The sequence below is a fragment of the Ammospiza nelsoni genome, chromosome 4 (genome assembly GCF_027579445.1).
Source record: "Ammospiza nelsoni isolate bAmmNel1 chromosome 4, bAmmNel1.pri, whole genome shotgun sequence".
Taxonomy (NCBI): domain Eukaryota; kingdom Metazoa; phylum Chordata; class Aves; order Passeriformes; family Passerellidae; genus Ammospiza; species Ammospiza nelsoni.
In genome coordinates, this window is record NC_080636.1 from 54,420,878 (window position 1) to 54,439,362 (window position 18,485).

General features: G+C 36.4%; 1 protein-coding gene and 1 long non-coding RNA gene across 2 annotated transcripts in view; both read left to right on the forward strand.

Annotated features, from left to right (window-relative positions):
- LOC132072014 (uncharacterized) overlaps nt 1-18,485 on the forward strand; it is a 118,100-nt gene that overhangs the window by 14,636 nt on the left and 84,979 nt on the right. The window lies entirely within an intron of this gene.
- TTC29 (tetratricopeptide repeat domain 29) overlaps nt 1-18,485 on the forward strand; it is a 71,888-nt gene that overhangs the window by 10,543 nt on the left and 42,860 nt on the right. The window contains exons 4-5 of the mRNA XM_059471468.1: nt 8,092-8,315; nt 17,822-18,007. Coding sequence (XP_059327451.1) covers nt 8,092-8,315; nt 17,822-18,007 — 410 coding nt within the window. The remainder of the gene's footprint in view (nt 1-8,091; nt 8,316-17,821; nt 18,008-18,485) is intronic.

The following is an 18,485-nucleotide window of genomic DNA, read 5'->3' on the forward strand; positions in this document are numbered from 1 at the left end:
TCCCAAACTCCCTGCTGGTTGTGGAAAGGGAGATGGCACAAGTCACTTAGTGAGCTAGATGATAAATTTTAAATTCCTTTCACAATATTATTTAAATATGTATTTTTTTCAGTCTGAATAATTCCTAACAATCTCGCTTGCCATGACCAGGATTCAATGTTTATTAAACAACTTTCAAAAAGAGATTTTAGAACTTAGAGGCACACATTCTTTTTGGTCAAATGAATGATTTCTCTGAATTTTGGGCCTGATAAGCATATTATTTAGTGTAATTAGGCAGTGATCTGAGGAACAGAGCTGTGTAGGAAGTGAATGGTTTGCCTTTCCTAAAGAAACTTCTCTGTGCATTTGTGTAATGTGCAAGATTTTTCTTGAAAAGGTTAAAAAAAGTTCTAATCAACTTCTGTACATTATGTAGAACTTCATTTTCTAAACTCTGCAAAAGAAAGTTTCATATTTAATGGGAAATCATGAATTATTCCATTTATTATCTACTTCCTCCTTTCAAAGACATGATCTGGATAAAAGGCGGGGTGAATAATTTCAAAAAATACAATACATTTTTAATGGGAAGGTGCAAACTACAGATTCTCATGACTATTAGCAAGTATAGAGGAAACAGAATTTTACTTGCAAAAACTCATCAAACTCTTGCAAAGATAAAATACATGACATACTTTAATAAAGAAGAACACAGTGAGCTGAAGTTTTTCTTTTTTTATGTAACTTGTTGTTTTTACTAAGTTTGGTCTTACGGTTTTTTAGTGCTTTCATTTCTCAGTAGTTCAGCAATATTTACTACCGAAGATAATGTACAAGCAGTACACAACTGACTTCTATTTTTAAAACACTCCATAAAGGTGAAGCATCTCTAACACACAAAGAGAGGCTGAGATGAAGAAAGATTGTCTAATCTGCCTTGGTACAGTCATGACTTCCTAATAATTTTTGCAGTGAATCCTGCATTGTGTAAAATCCTCGCCTTTCCTTTCTTATCAATCTCTTTGTGGTCTATTTGTCCTTATCTTTGTGGTCTATTTGTCCTTATCCTACTGAGTAAATTCAGCTGGGGACTTGAATAAGAGATCTCCTAAATAAAAGCGAAAGTACTGTGTGAATTGTTCATATCAATACTGCAAAAAATGCAGAGCCTTGTATAGGGTTTTATGAAATTTTGTGATAGCAGCTGGAGAGGATACAGAAAGTAAATAATTATGTTTATCTGTCCTGCGCACTGCAAAATAAACATGCAGAGAAATTTAGTGACTGCTTTGATATCATGCAAGTCAAATGGAAAGGATTCCAAACACACGTGTTTCTAGCTCTCAGACCATCAGGTCAGCTCTGAAATAAAAGAGAGAAGTTGAGAAATACTTCATAAATAGCAGTCCATAAAATGTGGTTGGAATTGCTTTTGGTTAAGGAACATTATTAATTTAGAAATAAAAGTGGAAAGACTAATGATGATGATGGTTTTTTTTCTGAATATTCTGGAAATAATCACAGGTGTGTTTACTTATGTAAGATGAACATTTTTATAAGGGCAGAATTTTTATCTTTAGTTTTAATGTTTTCTTTGCATTTATTTTTAGGGACAGAATGTTTCAAAAGTTCATTCCCAAATTTATATTTCCATTTTCTGGGTTAATGAGGATTCTTAATTATTACAGTGCTTACATTCATTTTAAAACACTTTTTATGTGTCATCCTTTGATGTTTATAATTGATTAATTTTTCATTTTATGTAGCTTTGAACAAAAGGAAGTGAGTTCAATATATGTGTTCTTTGCGGGATCCTACTGACAGGGTGTGCATCTCCCTTTGATTGCATGATTTCGGTTAAAGTGAGGTTTGACAACAATCCAGTGACTGAGGCAGCAGATAGAAAACACTGCATTGCTAAAGCTGAAAGTTCTTGTACATAAAAATATACATATATAGTATAAAGTACCTACACCTCTTTTTTAAAATATATGCTTTATTTTCATCTTTTTGTTAATAGTTCTGGATAAATAGTTCCATAAAGTTTTTCTTCTTTAAAAAATCTGTATTGTTATAAGTCAATTCCAAGTGCTGTTTTTTCCCTCCCATGATGTGTACAGATCGTCGTGCAATATTTTTTATTTATAATTAGAATAGGGAATCCTTTTTATAGCCCTTTGTGAGCTTGTGGATTTTATTTTTTGTAATATGATATTAGCTATTTCAAGTTTGTAATTTGGAATTAAAAAGCAGACATCCCATCCCAATGTAATTTAACACTCAGCCTTAATAGTAAAATATTCTGAAGTGTAAGCTGTCTATTACTGCTTAATGGCATTTACTGTACTGTCATATCTTTTTTTAATGAGATTACTATAGTCTACAATTTAACATATTACCATGCAGTAAATATTTCATTAAAAGAAAAGTATTTAAATGGACAGTCTTTAAAGCAGGATTAAAGAGGCTGTGCCCTGATGCAGTTAAATAGCTTTGTATCAGTAGCAGTACATGGTACTGAAATGCGTTGAGTGCCTGGACCATACAAGGGCTTGACTTACCAAAATACTTGTGTGGATAAATTCTCCCAGAGAATTGGAATAGCACAGGGCTTGGATGTATTTTGAGTCAGCTGTGTGCTCACCTTTGGTGGGTTGCAGCCCAGTAGACAGCAGCAGTGTGAATACAGGGGCTGACACCACTGGAACCTGGGTGCTAAAGGCACCTCGCCTTCCATGTTTCCCAAGCGTTTGCATGAGCCCTTTCTGTGTTCAACAATTGCCTACACAAAATTTAGCTCATTTTGGGCATGGGTCGCCTGTGGTGTTGCAAAACTGTTCTTGGTTTTTGGCTGTCCAATTATAATTAAATAATATTTCCTCTTTCAATTCCTAGGCAGAGCAGCCTGAATGTACAAATTCTTACAGCATATTTGGCTTTTTTTTGTATTTTATTTACTATATTTGTTTTTACTTAATGCATATATTTTTCAAATTTTAGGGAGTAAACTTTGATATTCCCATGTTTATGATGTGGTTTTTTTGCATGTAGGTTAAGCAAAAAGTAGCTAAGTATTCACATACTTTATGTAATTTCAATTTTCTTCTAGATTTATAGACAGGAAATGGGGGGAATTAAAATAAATTTGTTTAAATAAACATAAGCAAAAATATCTTTATTATTTTTTCATAATTTTGTGATGCTTATCTAAGGCATTTGTATCAGTCATTGACTTGCCAACTGCAGAGGGAAATCCCAAGTGGATGAAACCTATTTGAATACAGTTTTTAAACATTATAATAATTGGTAGAGTAATTATTTTACACTGGAAATACACTTTAATATTTTATATACTATCGTTGTTTAATCCATGCCATTTTGTTCTTTACAAAATGGGATTGCTACAGTACAACAACTTGTATTGTAATCAGCAGCTGGAATTAACTGGAAATACTAATTAAGCCCTACAAAATCAAAATATATGAAACCTAATATTAAATATATATAGTTATAAATATATAAATCTACCATCTGAAAGTAGTAGTCTTCTGGACTTATTTTGCATGTCTGTAATTTACCACATCAGGCAGGAGGCATAGAGAATTAAGCTCCTGATAAATGATTCTGTTATGCTATGCTGGCTGTTTTGATTATTTCTAACACCAGTTCCTGCCTCTTGGCCTCTTATTTTCCTTTTTCTGTTCTCTCTTTCAGTTTAAAGGGTAGAATGCAAATAGCCTTGTTGTGGAGGATTTTAAGTTGGAGGGAATGTTGTAAGGTGCTGTGTTGGTCTCCCAGCATTGCTTAAGGGTCTTGTAAAAGTGCACTACCATAATATAGGAAAGTCCTTGAGACTGGAACAACAGTGTAATTTCATTAATCTCACTGAACATTGCTATTTATTATTCTTCCACTGGTAAAGAGAGATTAGAATCAGGTTTCTGTGATTTCTCAGCATGACTCAAGATTGTTTTGTAATAGCAATGATAATGCAAAAAGAAATCCATATAAGAAAATTACTGAAGCAGCCGTATAGTTTAGGAAAAATTCAAAAGTCTGTAGCAATATCTGAGTACACTTAACACAGTTTTAACAGCAGTGTCTTTTCCAGCTCACAGATCCACATTCAATAAGCAGCTCCTTCCACACATGTGATATTACATAGTGCAAATTTGTCACCTGTACCAAGGTGCCACTAAAATGGCAACTTCAACTTTTGGTTATTTATTTGGTGCTGAAAACTCTTGTGACACACAACCCTCATCATGACACAGAGACTCTCAGAAGCTCACAGAATATTTCAGCACTTTCTGATGCAGCACTGGATCACAGTAACTGCTGGTGTAGGATCAGATCCACCTGGAGCTTAGTGCCCTGCCCTGGTTATTTATGTGTAAATAAATATTTAGCAACAGCACGGGGTAGCAGCAATGACAGAAATGAGCGCACAGGCAGAGGATCAGGGGAGTCTCAAAATCAGCTGGCTCTGTGGCAAGTGTTGTGGTTCTCATCTGTTGAGTTTCATGGATGAGAAAAGCAAGCCACTTGTCTTTTAAATTAAAACCTGATTAATTGATCATTGTTTTAACCATAAATACATAGAGATGCTCCAAATTTAATTTAAAAATAGTTTGCTTTAAAAAAAATCCATCTGAAACCTTTTTCTCTGGCATGATCGCCCTAGGGGAGGGAGGACTCATGATCGCCCTAGGGGAGGGAGGACTTTGGGTTTGCAGTCACATCACATTCAGTTTCAAAACGAACCCCGGCTGCCCTGACAGAGCTGTCTGCTCTCCCTGGTCCGGCACATTCCGTGGCTTGCAGCGGCCGTGCGAGCCGTGGCGGCCCCTGGCCCTGTGCCCTGTGTCGGGGCACGGCCCTTTGTTCCGCGCCGGAATCCGCGCTTTGTGCCTGCAGTTTCCCACATCTCCAGTAGATGCCCCCAGAGACCATTAAACCCCGAGATCGGCACCGCAGAGGGCCGGCAGTCTTCTCTCATTTCGCTCCTGGAAGTAACTTAATTGTTCCAAGGAAACCTCAAGTCAGCGCGGACGAATGCAGAAAAACAAGCTCGCTTGTTTAACAATAAATCATAATTTATTAGGTAGCAAGGTTCGAAAGTGTTTCGTGTAATGCTTATCAATGTAGAAACATACTACACCAATGCTAACAGTGGGATTTTTATAAAATAAATCACAGAATCATAGAGTATCCTGAGTTGGAAGGAACCTTAGGTATGGTGTTTTGATATTGATATTAGAAATCAAGTAATCTTTAGTTATCTAAAACGTGAGTTGTTCTGCGTAAACTCAGATTTTACATGCTGCATGACATCATAAAAAACAGGGTGGAAAGTGTTTTGAGGACTGAGGATTTATAGTTTATCTCAAGGTATCATGAAAAGTTTGCTGCTCTCATTTACACCATGCCTCCGTTCAAAAGAAGTGTTTGATGGGGGAAAAAAAGGACCCTGGAATTTTCATCTGGCAACGCTGATAACTGTAACTATCTTAGATTTCATTGCTGTGCCAAGCTCTTTTAGTTGATACAAATACCATTTATCCCCATAATGCCATTAATCTCTTGCCCAATTTCACTGTTTGTGTGTGATCAGTCACTTGTAGCTTATATATTACAGAAACTTAAGGAGTAGTATTATTATATAATATTACAATAGTATTGTAATTATATAATAATAATACAATAGTATTATTATTGTGTGCTTTGTGCATAATAACTGACATGACTTTCATTTTTCTGCCACTCAGTTTGAAGGGTTTTACAATAGCTTCATTGCTTGTGTGCTAAAATCAGTCCTTTTTGCCTCAGAAAAAAAGTGCTCTGCACAGTAGGATTATCTTAGCATTATTTCAATTTCTCCATTAATTGGGATGGGATTTATTAAAACACGCTTGACACTGATTTTTAAAAATTACATGTTTTACTATATGCTTTGTTTTCCTGTACTGGTTTGCTAAGAATGCTTTCTTGTGGAGAAAATGTGCTTTGACTTCAATAAAATACATCAGTCTACAGAAAATAACATGGACACAGTTTTTCTATTTGTATGAATACTGGTTCTGTGCCCAGTGAGTGTTAAAAATTACCTGAATGGCATTTGGGGTAGTGACTGCTGAGATCTTTTAGCACTACTTCCTTGTTATTTCTAATACATCTCCTGATCTAATGCATGTACACGCACAAACATATACAGATCCCATTGTATAACTAAACAGGCGTGTATGTGCCTGCTATGCAGATTGTTATTACGCTTCTCTGAGTTAGATTACTGTAGCATTCAGTCCTAGGCCTTTGGAAGTGGGTAGGAATTTTTTACCTCTGCTCTTCAGGTTTGTTTTTTTTTTTTTTTTTATTACATAGTGTTTTTAAACAGAAAAGAAAAAGGTATTCCATATAAAAAACAGAGAATACGTTGCATAGTATTAGCATAGTATCTTTACAGTATTTTGAAGCTATGTGCTTTACATTTGGTATATGGCAAATATAGCATATTCTAGCAAATGAAAACTTAAATGTTTAAACATATTCTTGTATACTTTTATATGATAAATATTGCAGATTTTTATAGTACAGAATAGTTATATCTTTTCCCTTGTCTATGTGAGAAGTGTGTGATATTCAGTCTGAAAAAGCATCTATTAATATATTAAACACAAATTCAGTACTGTCTGGTCTAAATGGTATCAGTATTATTTAATATTTTTATGCTCAGTTCTGCAAGTGAAATGTGAAAAGTGCATGTGAAGGATTAATGTGCGTCTGTGTAGTAAGAGATTTTATTTTAATTAAAATTAATTTAAATATGAAATCATGCAGATTATTTGCTTCCTATATCTTACATTGCTATCTATTTTATTGACATCTAGCTAAAAAGTTTTTCACATCACTTCCATCTTATCAACATTGTTAAATAATTGCAGTAGCTGTTTTTAAGATCAAGGTATTAGTATCATTGGGCTGTTATTATTACACCTGAATTTATTACATACAGTATAAATCTCATTTTTCAGAATTCCATAATGATTTTAAAGCTAATATAATTTGAATTTAAATTGCTTTTAATCTAAAAGGACAGTCTTGAAAACCGTTTGGTAACTTCATGGAATATACAAGATAAAAGTAACACATCTGTCTTTGCCATTTTACTGAGGTGAATGTTGCTTTTCCCAGACTGGACAACCATCCCTGCAAGCCTTTACATCTGTACCTTGTGTCACAGTCCCACTGGACTCATAGTTTTTTCCAGAATAGGACACAATATAATTTTTTCATGACATATAAAATAAATATTTTGATTATTTCCATAAATAATACCTCCAAAGGTGTATTACCACTTGAGAATATTTGATTCCACAACTTTTTGATATGAATATCTTATCAGAGTTTATGAAGGCACTAAATTCAATAAAAATTCATCATAACATCATTTATTTGTGAAGTTAAGGAAAAATTATCAAACTCTTGCATCACTAAACCAGCTGAAGTTATATGCTAAATGGAAAGAAAATAATATCTAATTATTCTGGCATGTCATATGTTTCTGGCATAGCATTTGTTTGACATTTTTAAGCCAAGCTATCCTGTCCTACAGCAAAACTATTTAATGTATGTATATAACAACATATATGTATAACATATAGTAATATGTATATATAACATATAATAACAATGTTATATATAACATCATATATGTTGTTTTGACATGAGCCTCAATTTTCCCTGTGCACTGTCTTAAAGCAAACTAAGGGTACATTGTGTTTTCATGGACTAATGTAAACATGGGGGTGTTCCCATCAGTCAGCCTTTTCTACCAAATATCAGCTAAAGAAGAGCAGTGTATTCTTGACTGTGTTTTCAATGTATATATTGGTATTAATTGATTATTGCCATGTTTGCTTCCCTAGGGTATGGCATTTGCAAGCAGATTTTAGCAGATCTCTTTTTGAGCGGGGGAAATAATTCCCGCTCCCTGCTGCTGAACTGCAGAGGTCTCTTCCTGAAAGCTGTTGTAGTTATCTGCACTTATTTGGTAAGGTGGAGATCAGAATACAAGTTTAAAGGCTTAAAATCTCCCTTCCTTATTCCCAGTTACAGGAATTCATACAAGAAGAACATCTGCATAGACATGCTGCGCCGGGGTTATCACAAGTCCTTCTCTGAGCTCCTCACTCTGATCCAGAAGTGGAATGCCTTCAGGGAGGCTGCAGGGCCTGGGTCAGCCATATGGCATGAGAAGTCCCTGGAGGAGCAGCCTGATAAGCTGGATCAGCTTTCCCACTTCCTGACCGGGGCTGAGGCAGCCCGGCGAGCAGGTAAATGGGGGGATTGTGGGTAGCGGAGCAGCGGGAGCCGCAGCCGCCAGCGCCTGGGGGAAGCTTCCAAATTGTTTCATGTATGAATTTGAAACGCTACTGCATCTTAGCACATTGCAGCCTTAGTCAACTGAGCTGTATTTATAGAATAAATGATTAGGAGCTGCAGATATCAGGAGAGGTTTTGTGAAGGAAGGAAAAAAAAAAAGGAAAAACCACATAGAGTGAATTTTGATAACATCAGAAATGTTTGATGTATTTATAGCTTTGATAACATCTCAATTATTTTCTCATAGTTTCATTATTTATTGTTTTTCTTCCTCTATTGATTTGAGAAGCTGGTTTTGTATTAGAAAAATTTAATAGGTGAAATGCTGTTTCACACAGTAATACTTTTATAAATCTGTTTTTATTAAATACCCTGCTAACTGTGTTTGGATTTGTGACTGACTTAAAAAGGATTGTGAACATGTCAAATAAAATACAGCACACAGATGTAACATGCCACCTGTGAATTACTAGATATTAGTGAAGACATAACTCCAAATTATTGTATTTTCTCTATTGCCTACTACTTACTAAGCACTCATATTTATCATTTCCTTTTACTATAAATAGTAACATAACTTACTCCATCTTTCTCCATTGGAATAATTGCAGGGATGGAGGCAGACGAAGCTCTACCTGCAATCTTGTTTCATAGCTGAGTTCATATGAGTATAGTTGTCTTGTTTCAAGTTGCAATTTGATCATTACAAATATGAAAACCTACAGTAAATCTTGTGAATTTGGAATCTAAGCTTTTTAACTGAAATTTAGAAACAGGCAACTTCATTTCAAAAAAAGGAACAGCAAAATAAACCCTTTTGGCACTTCAAAAAAATGCTTATTTGAAATGTTTATTTGATGCTTGCCATGAAAGCCAAAAGTTGCGTTTATTTAATTCACTGTAATTCTTAACAGGAAGCCCAGCCAACCATAATTGGAAGAAATCTTTAGCTTTGCCTGGAATATGACTAAAGCCTGAATAAGCACCCGTGTATCTTGCAGAATATGAGAGAGAAGTTTGGGGCTTGGACTTGCCTGTCAGAAGCCAATATTCTGCCAATATCTGATGGTCAAAAAGTACTGGACATGGCTTATCTCTGTGGGCCTGCTCCCTGCAGCCACTTGAGGAGAGCAGTTTGCCTGCCTTCAGTGCATGATATTTTTCAGTGTTACAGGCTGAAGTGTGCCAGCAGAGATGGCAAACATGAGAGGCAAGGCATTCCCAGATGTGCAGTTCCTGCCCTTCTCTCAGTGAGCCTGGCATTTCTTGTGTGCTGGGCTCTGTAAGTCCGTCACCTCTCCCAGAGACAAGGTACCACCACCAGCTGCCTGATTACACCTTGCCTCTGGGAGAGAGTACCTCCCAACTTTGCCTGTTGATTAAAATGAAAGAAGAAAAAAATAATGAGGACTTAGGAGTTGGCAAGCTGTTGTTACTGAATTGCTGGATTGGGGCATAAGTTGTTTTTTTTCATCAGTTTCAATGCAAATCTTTGCACAAATGTCTTGTTTGGATAAAATGAGGTTTGAGTTGCCTGGCAGATGAAGGAGTGGATGGTAATTCCTGTTGCAGGTCTGAGAGCCAGTGGTGCTGTGAAGATTCACATGAATTGTGCAGCTCATCAAACACTAATTCAGTAGCTCTGCTAATCCAGTTACTCTCTGATTCTAATCAAATTGCTTGGGGCTCTGGCTTATGATCTCCTGACAACTCCAGTTGACACCATTTAAGAATCATTCAGCAGTTCACCTCAGCTAGAACTTACCATGATGTAGCAGCCACAACAGCAGCTGACCTGCATTTGCTCTTCAGCTGCCACAGTTCAAGCTTAAAAGGGTGAAGGTAATATTTGGGTCAGCAAGTGGTGAAAGTTTCATAGCGTGGTTGATGTTGCTAATATTAAGTTGGCTGAAATTTTACCTATCTCAGGTAACAATTGTGCTGAAAAAGAGATAGCAGCTGTACATGATGGCCATAAAAATTCATTACTTGTAAGTTTTGTTATTAATTGAAACATCACAAAATGTTGGGATTTGAACCTGGAGTGGTATGTGGAAAGCAAAACACTTACTTTGTCAGTAAATAATTTTCTTATTTGTTATTTAATTTTTCTCATCTGTTACTTTTGGATAGTAGGGTATTACTGTCTTAATTTTGAATATTACTTAGAACTTTGAATTTTAGAGTTTTATGATACTTTCCATAGTGTACAGAGCAAGCTATGTACACATTCAGTTTTCATATTTATTGGTGGAAAGTGTTAATATTGTAATGGTTTCCACAGTTTATTGTTCTAGGACACCACAATTCTGGACATAAATAATTTGCTTGAACTGAATCAGAGCCATTCATCACAATGTGCAGGCTGATATCAAAGAGCAATTACTTTCTTTATTGCTGTGTTTGAAAATAGTAGAATTTTGTTTACCAGCATTACACTGATTGCCTTTACACACGTCAGTAAAGGTTCTCTGTTTTCGTTTTTAATAGAATGTTTTGGTTGAACTTCAAACTGTACAGGAGTTGTCTTATTTTTTTAATTTCCTATTACCAGTACTTTACTGTGTGCAAAGAAAACAGCTTTTCTGGCCAACTTAAAGTCATTTTTGTTGCATTTGAATATCTCCCAAGTATTTAAAAAAATAGAGAGGGAACTTTAATCTTGAAGCTTTTCAGAAAAATGACTGATGGAATTATTTTGCCCTGATTTCAGCATTATTTTAAAAGCACTGGCAGAAATATTGCCAATTCTTGACTGTATTTTTGTCTTGCCTTCTTTATACAAGCAAAGTAAATGTTTCTGACTTCAAAATTGAGGGAGTTTTAATTATTCTTTGATGTTGCTTTATAGTGGACTAACCTCTTTTTTTACTAGTTCTGGTTTCAGGAGCTTAGGGGAAAAAAGGAGGTAGTTGAGCTGTTTAAATATGTATATAGTTGTAGGTCTTTTTATAGAAGAATGCAGGATAAATGCCAGAGCAAAGGATCTGCACAGCTCAGCATTTCATGTATACAGTGATTTCTTGGCACATATATGGAAATACTGGGGATTCCTTCAAAAGGAAGCTGTATGTTGTATTTATCAGTACTGATAGTACTCTATCAATACAGAGTGAGCTGGTTTGCTTGTAGACATTGAAAGGAGTGCAAAGCAAGTTCCAGCTCAAGAACAATTAAAGGAAGAGGTGTCCCAGCTGTTAACTCTGCTTTGCCAGAGCAGGAATGCAAAACCCGGGAATGTACCACAGTTCAGTGGCTGCAGCTTGTGCTGGGTGCTCAGCACTGTACTGGCAGATCACTGTGCCAAAGCCAGAGAATGGAATCCTCAGATATGACCACCCCTTCAGAAGGGCAAGACACTGCTTATTAGCTGATCCCTGCAGCAGCTGCTGGAAACCAGGAGTTAAAACCTGGGAGCTGCTGCCCTTCTGAGATTCCACCTGCTCCTGGTTGCTGACCCCACTCAACCTTTGTGCTATGCTGTGTGCTAAATGCTGAATCTGTGCATGTGCTGCAGGCTGCTGACCCTTGTTCTAGACAGTACCAGACACACAATTAGAAAGAAGTGACAACTTGGCTTTCTTTCCCTCACTTCAGTGTAGAGAAAAATTTTGACAGTATGAGTTAACATTTGTTTTTGTTGTAAAAGATGTCTTTTCATAAAATGTATGAAAGAAGCATGAGTATTTGATGTGCATGCTCTGGAAAATCTTTGTCCAGTATACTCAAGGTCAAAAGCAGAGTTTAGCATTTTACAGTAGAAAGCTTTTTTGTAAGGTTATGCCTTAGGCTTGGGCTAGAAACATTGCAATAACCATATTGCCCATGCCATTTTGAAAAAAAAAATGGAAATAGGTTATGCCTTAAAAGAAAAAAGTATAACAAACCCTCTTTTAATATTTGCTTGGATGAGGCTTAGTTTTGTTTGCTTTTGAGGGGCTGGGCAAGGGAATGCTGTTTTATTTTCTAAGCAGGTTTGTCACTCCCTACTTAATATTTTATCACAGAAAAAATGCAGCAGTTGCTGGAGACCAGTGGAGAATTTTATTATTTTTGTGGTTATCTTACAAAAAGTTGAAATGATTCTGTCCAGGAAAGAAACCAAACCATCTCAAAATACAGCCACTTGTAGAACTACCATTAAGTAGAACAGCCACATTAAGAACTACCATTCAACGGAAGGAGCACTTGTTAAAAGATTTCTGTAGTATGTTTTTGTTGCAATAGCTTGGAGTTCCCTTTTAGCATTCCAAATTACCAGTTAATTGACTTATATTATTATCATTAGCTGGTTTTAACCTTTACCCAGTAAAATTATACCATTTCCTTGGCATTTTTTTTAATAGACTGTTCGTTGATCAAGCATTTTCCCTATATGTACCTGGAAGTGTTGGGAGTGATGTGCTCTGTGCACACTCTAGGAAACAGTTTTTGCCTGTAACTTGGTGTCATCATGCTCACAACTCACACTGTCACTTTCTTCATTTGTAGACTTACAGCTAAACATTCAGGAAAAAAGTTTATCCATTTAAGAATAAACTCTCTGGAAAAAATGAGTGATTGAGGAGTCTTCTACCTATAGATGTAGAGGCATCCTTTTTCTGAACAAGCAAAAGGGACTGATTCTTTGCCATGTATAGATCCAGGTGGAAATAACCAATTGCAGCACCATATTCAGCTGCAGTTTGTGCTTCTTTTTGGTCTAACATCTTCCATCCTGAATCTTTCTCTGTGTTAATTCTTCACAGCATCAGCTCTCTTGCTACTAAGTCACTGATTTTGAGCTTTTTGGCAAAAGAAAAGTTAGTCTTCCAGCACTGTGTCTCATTCTGACATAAAAAATTACTCCTAGTGATTTAATTGACCTTAGGCCACACCTTTATGTGCCTTCAAGAGTGAAGGGTCAGTTATAATCCAGTCATACACACTTTAAACAGCTGACTGCAGGATGAGTGTTAACACCTGTTGAAAAGTTTCCATATGGCCTTTGCCTGGAACAAAGCACTGACTGGTGGCTTTTTGAGTGGGAAATAAGGACTCACAGCTGGATGTTGAAAGATCCTGATACCTGTAGTTTAAAAATCAGTGCAAGTTCTTCTTAGTGGAAAATGGAACACCTGCCTATCTTATTCTTCAAAGGAAACACCAAGCCAGGATCTCTTCCTGATGTTTTCATCTGTTCTCCAAAGACCATTCCTGTACTTCTTTCTCTTTCTTTCACTGCATCCTGTCACAAAGGAGATCATAGAGATATGGCAGCAAGTTGTACTTGAGTCACACTAGGATGGCTTGCTGGCTTTCTGTGAGTTTCTTTTCTCTCATGTTAGCCCTGTTGGGCTTCTCAAGCTGCACCTCACTATCCCTTGCATTGCACTGCTTAGTAGTTGTCTAGCTGAGCACAGCGAACATGCAGATATGGATCTGAGTGATCCTCTGTTCTGTGCCTTGCAGTTCTTGGGAAGAGCCCAGGAACAAAGGTATTGTTCAGTGGGCTGATCAGGGCCTATGGCTTGAGCACAAGAGGAGATGCTACTTGGTAGCTGAGGTGCACCTAAAGAGGTCCTGATACACAGCAGGGAATACCCTGTGTGTTTAATATCTGGGATTTAATGTTTAAGCTCAAGTTGAAGGTTTTTGGTTTTTTTTAAATCTCTGTTTAATAGAAAGATCACAGGAAGATTTGATAGGCCAACACTCCTTTTGTACATAACACTCAGGGAGTTGGTTTTAATTTTTTTGATTAACAGATACCTAAAGATGACTTGTCTACATGTATTTTATAATCAGTTGTAGAGAAGGTACTCTACAAAACCAGAGAGTTCAAGGTTTTAACATCTGAACTGCTTGGAGTTTTTATAGAAGAGAGTGTTTACCTATTCCTATATTCCTCTCCTGGGGATGTAAAAGTTCACTTTCACTAAGTCTGACACTCTAGCTTTGCCACTGTCAGAATAGCATCAGTTAACTTCTTGATCGGTAAGTCAGACTTGGGATCTGAACCTAAATGCCTTGTGAAAGTCTGGGGTGTGGGGGTGTGTTTCACGGCCTGTGTATCGGGTCAGCCCTGCCCAAGGCAGCGCCAGAGCCAAGGTTGTCTTTGTGCACTGCTCATTGTTATGCACCGGCAGGATCCTCAGCACAGGTCACGTTAAAGTTCATTCAATCAAAGCCCTGGCAGTAGCTGGAGTCTGCCTCGGGTCACTTCCATCCCTTGGGATTTGTAGAGCACTACCTGAAGTTATTTGCGTAATTTTATGTCACACGAGTGCCTTGATACTTTGTAGCAACGATTTCAGAGGAGCAAATCTGTGTCAAGAGTGTCTGTGTCCAATGATGATCCAATTATCTCTTCTCTTTCTGGCTTATTGCAACCATTTGTATGCATCCTCTGGTATCTTTGAGTTCATTTTCACTTGGCTGTGATCTAATGTGTATTGTTATCTTTATGTTAGTGGTTATAAATAGGTTTTGGTTTTTGCTGCTCATGTGATTGTGTGCTTGTAATCATGGGAAGCTCTGCCTCTACTTCTGAGATAATCTCTAAAAGCATTCCCTTGTGCTGCAAGCATTGTCCAAGTCAGGATGAGATAAATCTCACCCAAGAAGTATCTGCATTTCTTCACTGAGAGGAAAGAAATCCTAGGTAACTCCTATCTGTGTCTAAATTGGTTAGTTTGGATGAGTCCCAACTGGGTGTTGACTTTATCTCTGTGTGTTGTCCTGGTTTTGGCTAGGATAGAATTAATTTTCTTCTAAGTAGATGGTACAGTGCAGTGTCTTGGATTTAGTACAATGTTGATATGTGGGATAGATAATGATGTTGCATAGATGTATAAATATATGTTATACACAAATACAGGCATGTATGTATACGTGTGTGTGTGCATGTACACAGATAAATACAGGTATATTAAGCCCAACCCAGGTTTTTAATTTCCATTCCAGAGTCATTTGAAGATATTTTTATGAGGCTATTGTACCAAAATAGTCTTAATTTCTCATGTATAAATATGTTTAATATGATGTAGACTCCAGGATCTTCTGAAAAAGAGGCACCCAAAGGTACTTTTTCAGTCCTGAGGTGAAACAAAAGGCATGAAAATTCACAGTCATGAAGAATATTCAGATTAGGAATACATGAAGTCTGTATATTGATAATTATTCCTCCAGAAGCTGAATTTTGAAACTTAAGCTGATGTTTTGGTTTAAAACCTTAGATGCATATGGTGAGATGATAATCTAAATGTAATTTCTGTGCTATTTCTTTTCTGGTGATTTTAAAGAGATTGTGAATCACTCATTTATTGGAAGGGATGTTATCTCTTTTAAAATATAAAAATAGAAATGTATATAATATACATTGCTTCAAAATAATAATTTTATATATTTTAATGGGGATTATTAGAAAGAAATCTGAGGTTACAACTTCATGGAAGGCAAAATTCTGAGAAAATAGATAAGAAAGCAAAATAATAAATAAAATTAATAAAATAACACAAGCAGTAAAAGTAGTGTTGTTTACCAATAGAGGATGAATTTTTAAATCAAAAGATAAAAAGAGTGTTCAAGAATGGGGAAAAGGTTTCAGCTCGATTTCAAAAAACTTGAAGCACGAAGAATTAAATGTTCTCTGAAATTACCAAGATGGAGAAAAAAGGAGAAACAAGTAGTAAATGAACATCTTGAAGACTATAGACATGATTAGGTAGTAGCCCTTTTTCTCAAAAGAATGAAGTCCTTACTGTGTTGTGCAACACACTGAAGAACTTTATCAAGATAGAAGTCAAATAACAGTCGTGACAATAGAGAGAATGAGAGATTTACATTTCTTCAATTAGATTATATGTAATTTGTAATTTTAAGACAGAACATACTAGAGCGATGCTGACAAATCCCTCTTGTGTGGTTTAGTGATGAATTTAAAATACTTGTTTCAGTAATTGCTGCTGTGTGTTCCAAATAGTGCAAGTGAGTTACATAGGTGGTTCAATTTTGAGTCATTTAGCTCATCCTTTTGGAAGCTGGTTTTCCCCCAGTTCTTCTTGTAGATAATGGAAGAAGAGAATCTTTTGATTGAAGTGTTTTGGAATGGCTGTCATAGTTTTAAAACACTTGGGAAAGATCTGGACTTCAAGATCTTGCCTACACTGAAAAGATTCATTTTTTATCAGTTGATTTCTGTGTGGTGCTCCATACCCAGAATTAAGAGGGGTTTTTCTTTTCTCCATTCTCTCTCCTTTTGAGCAAAGCTTACAAATTGCAGAGCTCCTGAAAACAAAGCAGTTCTGTTCACACACCCAGTTTAACCAAAAAGTCTCTTACCTGCTGCCAGACATGTGCTTAACTCCTTTTTACCCATATATGTGGAAATTCCTATTAGAGCTGGCTGTTTGGCTCATATTCATTTAACAGCCACAAACACACTAAGTAGCCCACCAAAACTGCAATGGAATTTTACCTAATTATTCACATCAGGTTCATGCTCTACTTTATTATTTCATAGATTTTTCACCATCATATAAGAAATAGATCTTTCAAATTCACTAACATTTGTCAGGAAAGTTTTAGATTCTATTCCAAATTAGCAAAGTTTTGGAATAATTCAAGGCTGGTATCTTGTGGGATTTTTTTTAAAGGCGCTTTTCCACAGGCAATAAGTTGTTATTCTGTAACTTTAAATTGTAGGTAATTTTGTATTGCTGCGTAGATTTAGGACTTGCAGATTTTTTGTGAATTTTAGGGATAATGTGTATTCGTTCAGCTGTCTGAGATGATAAAGAGTAGAATCCAAACTTCAGGCCATGGAGAAAATCTGTGACTTAGAATCCACTGCTTTCCACATTTGTTTTGAGAACAATTCCTTGGTGAACTGGGTGGGGGGTTCCAAGGGAAATGGGTGCAATTTCAGTTTGTCTTTAATTTCTAAGAATGCTAAGGTATTAAACATGGGAATATACATGAAAACTCAAGGCCTCTCTTGTAAGTCATACTTTGAACATGTAAAATTATATGAATTAATGGATTGTGTTTGCAGAGTGTTCTTTTTGATTCTTATCTCCATCAACACAGTTGTTACCTTATAGGTCCAAGGTTTGGAAAGCTCTTAGGCCTTTTCATAGCCCAGAGGCTCAGACAAATGCTTCTCCAGTCTCACTCTGACTTCTCTTTTGACTAGCCTGGATAAAACTAGTGTTTTATCCAGGTTCTGCTTTATTTAACTGAATTCTGGTTTTGCACACAGAAATGAGAACAAAAATGTTTCCAATTGCGCTTAATTTGTAAGATTATAATTTTCCTCTTCAACTTCTCTGAGTGAACACATAGCAGAACTTGATGGCATTTGAATGGAAGAAATAGCAATAGCTCTTAATTTTAATTGTGATTATTGCTATAACATGCAAAATTTCTGAACACTGATGATAATATAACATTTTTATTTTGATTTTTGTTTTTAAAGGGCACTATGAGAAGGTGTATGATAACCAGCTTAGCTTGGCCTGCTGTTTCAATGACCCTGAGGACAAATGGTTGAGTAACTACTTCTATGAGCAAAGCTATCACACAGCCCAATTAGTAGACATTGATGGTGGGAAGAGAAAGGCACAAGGATATCTAAACATGGGCCTCCTTGAAGAGGAAGAAGGTAAGGCACTGACATCACAAAGCTGCTTTGGATGGCATCTCTAGTTACACAAACTGGGCTGCATTAAAAGAGCTGGGGACATGTAGTTCTGTAATGTTTAATCCTGCTTCTGATTTACACTTAGATAAACATCCTGTATTTTGTTCTTTTTAAAATGATCTTCTGGTTCTCTTGTCCACAAGTGACACCTTCTTTCTTTGTTCCTGACTGCCACCTTGGTGTTTGCTTCAGACTTAGACCTCACAACCAGCTCCCTTTCTCCATATACATCCTTAAACTGGGAGTCTGAATTCAGAAGATATTAAGAGAAGTAACTAGAATCATAGAACAGCCTGAGATAGGTCCCTCTGAGGGACCTTGACAGATGATCTGATCCAACCTTTCAAGGGAAAGGGAGCCTAAATGAGATTATTTTAGCACCCTGTCAATTGCATCTTAAAAATCGCCAGTGATGGGGGCTCTTCCACATCCCTGGGGA